The sequence below is a fragment of the Malania oleifera genome, chromosome 6, assembly GCF_029873635.1.
Source record: "Malania oleifera isolate guangnan ecotype guangnan chromosome 6, ASM2987363v1, whole genome shotgun sequence".
Lineage (NCBI taxonomy): Eukaryota > Viridiplantae > Streptophyta > Magnoliopsida > Santalales > Ximeniaceae > Malania > Malania oleifera.
This window is the reverse complement of record NC_080422.1, coordinates 53,567,186-53,572,192: the sequence shown is the minus strand read 5'-3', so window position 1 is coordinate 53,572,192 and position 5,007 is coordinate 53,567,186. Positions and strand designations below refer to the sequence as shown.

The 5,007-nt window shown below is 36.6% G+C and overlaps 1 protein-coding gene across 1 annotated transcript; it reads right to left on the bottom strand.

The window, feature by feature from the left end:
* Positions 1 to 678: 678 nt before the first annotated feature.
* Positions 679 to 1,246, bottom strand: LOC131158389 (histone H4). Its single transcript, XM_058113231.1, has one exon. It carries the CDS (start codon positions 1,162 to 1,164, stop codon positions 853 to 855), a length of 312 nt encoding a protein of 103 aa, XP_057969214.1. The 5' UTR covers positions 1,165 to 1,246; the 3' UTR covers positions 679 to 852.
* Positions 1,247 to 5,007: the final 3,761 nt, after the last annotated feature.

Genomic DNA, 5,007 nt, shown 5'->3' with positions numbered 1-5,007 from the left:
GATCATAAATCTTCATTGACGACTCCAACCACAAGTCTTTGTCGCTAGAACAACTCATTGGCCTCATTGGCTCTCCTATATGTGAGAAGAGACGGCATAATTTTGCATTGCACAGAGAGAGAGATCAATGCCTATTTGTGAGGAGACGGCATAATTTTGAAAGAAGCAAGAACGAAGAATCGAGAGAAATGGGGCGGACTGAGGGATTGGAATGCTTGCACTGCAAAGAAGACAGATCAGGGGGGTGCGGAAAATATAAAAGATTAACCATTCAATCGGAGAAGCATGGTTCAACAAGGTAGGGTAATCCATAACCCCACGCACGTTATTTAAAATATATATATATAACCAAAATGAATTGTAACAAGTGCGATACTCTGCATCATGGCCGTGAACATCACGGCTCTGCAGGAAAAGAGAATCCGCAATGATCGAATATTGATATGCCGGAATTTGCAAATTTACGGAACCAACCTCTCATTCAAAATAGCCCATTCAAATAAGCTCACTATTCAAACTACCAAAACTCACCAATCAGCCTATACAAATGCACTTGCCTTTACTGCAAGTCATCACTTCAACTCATCTTTTAAGGAACACTTTTCAAGGAAACGAACATGACTCTAGAGTTTTAGCATATTTTCCCAATGAGAGAACAATTAAAAAATGCTAACCAAATGAAAATCGAAATAATTCTTTCCTTCATTATATTCACAATTGCTACAAAAACAAAAGGATCATTTGGAGATGAAAACCAAAAAAACAAAAAACCATATTAACTACTTGACATGACATAACATAATGCAACATAATCAATTTACCATAAACACGTTTAAGACCCAAATTCATTCCCTACCCACCAAACCCATATAGTGTTCTGCCCTGCCTCTTAAGAGCATAAACAACATCCATGGCGGTAACGGTCTTGCGACGAGCATGCTCAGTGTAGGTGACGGCGTCGCGAATGACGTTCTCCAAGAAGATCTTAAGGACCCCTCGGGTCTCCTCGTAGATGAGGCCACTGATACGCTTTACGCCGCCACGCCTCGCCAGGCGACGAATCGCGGGCTTCGTTATGCCCTGGATGTTATCCCTCAGAACTTTCCTGTGCCTCTTTGCTCCTCCCTTTCCCAAACCCTTCCCACCCTTCCCTCTTCCTGACATTTTCCTTGGATCTCAAGCCTGAACCTCTCTCTCTCTCTCTCTCTCTCTCTCTCTCAAACACACCACAACACAGCCCCGCTGCTTTGAGAGGCAAGACTCGATTAGTTTGCTTATTTATTTCTCTTTTTTGGAAGATGATATAATGTGGGCCGTTGGATTAGTCGGGATCCGTCCGTTGGTTTTGTTATAGAATTAATCCGTGGAAAGAGAATGACGCATTTTCATTGGTCGAAAATAATGACGCGCGGATTTGTCCCTCATAACTGCCTAATGCCTATACTGTCTAATATACTTTTATTTTTTCTTAGATAATTAATCAATTTAATATTTTATGCAAAACTTAAGAAAATATTTATTCATAAATTCATATATGAAATCATAAAAATGAGCTACAATAATGGTTTTAAAAGTTAGTCTTTAACTAACCATTAATGAAAATTTTAAAATATATTTTAGACTTTCTTGATTGTTTCAAAAAAATTTTAAACAAACCTAAGGATGAGCGAAGTTAATAATTTTGATCATATTTTGACGTAGTTAAAATTTTGATAAAGAATCAGGTCCCAATTTAACTAGCCAGTGAACTAGTTCGATCCAATTTTTAAAACACTATCTAAAAAGACAAAATCATCCAAGCAATATCTTAAAATGGAGCAAAGGAAAATGAAGATGATCTGCTTGGACAAATATCTCCTTGCCAAGGAGTTATGTCCCCAATCAGCCACTCAAGAACAAGTAGTGTCTCAAATAAGCCAAAGAAGATGAAGACAAGTTTAGAATGACTTGACAAACATCACCTTATCGCATTAGCTGGGTAAAGGCGAGTCTAGTGTCACTCAAAGAAAGCCTAATACAAAGCCAAAGGACATTTATCCTCGGAAAAATAAAAAATTGAGCAAATGACTTATGCAAGAACGACTATAAAGGAGAAAAGCTTGGGATTATACAATAAAGGACTTAGACAAAGTGGACATGCCTTGCCCCAAACTTATAGTAAGATACCTTACCTATGATCCAAACTAACTTAAAAACTAACTTTGGAAGCACCGCAAATAAAACTAGTTTGGAAAGAAGGAAAAGGCAAAAAATTGTTGACCTCTTAGGTTATACCCGGTTTTGATAATGACAAATACTCAAGTATTTGATGGCTATCTAGTTTATGTGCATGTTTATATTAGCAGATCAATTAATGGCACATAAAGTAAAAGTTTGAAGACCCTAAAGATTATTTTATGTTGTAATTCATTTTATGGCATTATTCGGGTCTGTAATAGTAAATATAGGAAAAAGTCTGTAATAATCTCTACATATCATGCATGTAGGTTATTGTAAGCTCAAAGACCGTAGATTGGCCTTAGGGATCACTCTTCGGTCGACCGATGCTGGATTTTTTCGGTGTCCTCAAAAAGACCTTAGAAAGACCTTAGGTCCTTGCACATACACATAAAATAATCCCCATAATCACTTATATGATCAGGGGATTTAATTGGAGAAAAACTAGACTAATAGGCAAAAGTTGTGAGGATTCAAGCGACCGAACCCTTGACCGGTCAGAAGGTTGACTTGCTTTCGGGCGACCAAACCATTTTGACCGTAGCATCCTAAGGGGACCGAACCGCTGATCTAACCTTTCCCAACAATTTAGCAGCACGAACTATACGTTCAAAATAGCCTCAAGCGACCGAATACATAAGTTTGGTCAACCAAACTTTAGATCGGGCATCCGAATCTCGGATAGTGTGGAAATCGCCTTGGTTCAGCAAACCGAACTCATGCTCAGGTAACCGAACTTCATAACTGACTTTTTTCATTATCTCTGTTTGGGCGACTAAACCGTGGTTCAGCCACCCGAAAACTCTTGGGTTGTTTTATTTTTACTACGGTTAAGTACAGTTAAACGGGATTAATATTTCGTAATGGTTTTAAAACAATATTAATAATTCCCCTCATGTCCTTAATGGTCAAAATTTGACTCACTTCTATATATAGGGCCTCATTTGTGAATATTAGAGAGAGATTAGAAAAATCATTAGCAAAAAATCCTCTCAAACTTAAAAAGCATATTTTGCCAAATACTATCCAAAATACTCTCATACACTCCATCCTTTGATCAATTCTAGTATTGTGAGAGTTTCTATTGTGTTATTGCTTCATTGTTAATTGCTTAATATTCTCATTATTTTGCTTGTTGATTGTTATTGATTTTGGAGAGTTAAGCAAGAGTTATCCCACAGATTTAATTTGATAAATCCAGTGTTGGGAAAAACTCATTAGCTTGAGGATCTTAGCATTGTTATTGTAAGATTCCTATAACTATAATTTTTGTGTGCAAAGTATTTTAAAAGCTATATTTTTCAAACAACTCTTGTGCTTATTTCATTAAGGAAAATATTTTTGAGTTGGTTTGAATATTGTTGCTAGCATCTTTGAAACCCTAATCTATTATTGAGATTTTTAATATCTTGTTTCAAAGATTAGCTTGTTAGAACACTGTTGAGCATATTTGAGATTAAACATTGCTGACTGTTGCTTGCATAAAATCACATCACTGAGCTTACAATTTCCTATTTTGTTGATGTGTGGTTGATTGATTATACTGGGCTGCATTGTAGTACATACTTGCTTGTGTAAGAAGCATTTTTGTGTATGCAAAAATTTATATTTGTTGTATTCCAGACGTGGGCCTAAATAGGGAAACTAACCCTGTTGAATAGTCCCGGATTGGCTTAGACCTGGTTAGGAAAGTTAAGTGCACCATTCTGGTAAGGTGTAGGTTGAGGTCAGCCCCACTAATTGACCTAATAGTAACCAGTGCTGCTCCTCCCATTAAGTGAGCATTAGTGGAATTCTTGGGCTTGCGAGCTAGAGGCGGGGACATAGGCATAGTTGGTCGAACTCCGATAACATATCATGCTTGCACTTTACTTTTTCGTAATTTATTTTTTGCACGTGTATGTTATTTTATGAATGTTATGCATGATTTAATTTCAGCATATTATCTGCGCATTTGGGTTTATGTGTTATAAAAAGACCCTAGGTTGTGAAATACTATTGTTGGATTAGCTAAACCTAAGACAAAATTTTAAATACCCAATTCACCCGCCCCCCCCCCCCCCTCTTGACAATACACCAAGGCTAACAAAAATCAACAGCAAAAAAATGTGGCAATATTTAGAGACATTTTATTTATGTTAAAAATGTTTGTGAAAGATAGCATGCATGCATTGCCATTATGCAAACAACACTTAATGCAGGGACAAGTTTACAAGAATAATTGAAATACATGGAACTCTTACAAGAGAATTCTTTGCTCTCACTTGCTCTGCATAGCTAGAGGCCAAAGTCTCCTTTAAATAGATGAGGAGCGAGGGAATATGCCATGACATCTTAGAATATGCTTCCGAAATAATCTTTTTCCTTATCTCCTTTACACAACTTTCAATAAAGATAAAGTTGTCTGAAAAAGACAATACACATAAGGATAAATGACAATGACAACACACATAAAGATAAAATTGACTAACAGTGACAATATACAAAAAGATAAAGATAATGATAAGGTTGAACATAATAGTTTGGTCCTTCAGTGGTCCATTTAGTGATCCATTTAGTGGTCCATTCTTGTTTGGTAATCGTCTTCTTCTTCAGCTGGGTAGACTATCATTATCTCTAGGTCTTCAATTGTCCCATTACTCTCTGTTTGTTCTACATAATAAAGTGTCAACCTATTCATCATGTAGGTACTGTATAAATAGGGAAATAACACTGGGTAATGAGAGCTTTTGGCTCTTCTATCATCTTGAAAATGCACTGAGTTGAATAAATCATGTGGTAATCTATTTG

What these genes read in the sequence shown, in the direction of transcription:
- LOC131158389 (XM_058113231.1), bottom strand. Translation starts at nt 1,164, where the DNA reads ATGTCAGGAAGAGGGAAGGGTGGGAAGGGTTTGGGAAAGGGAGGAGCA.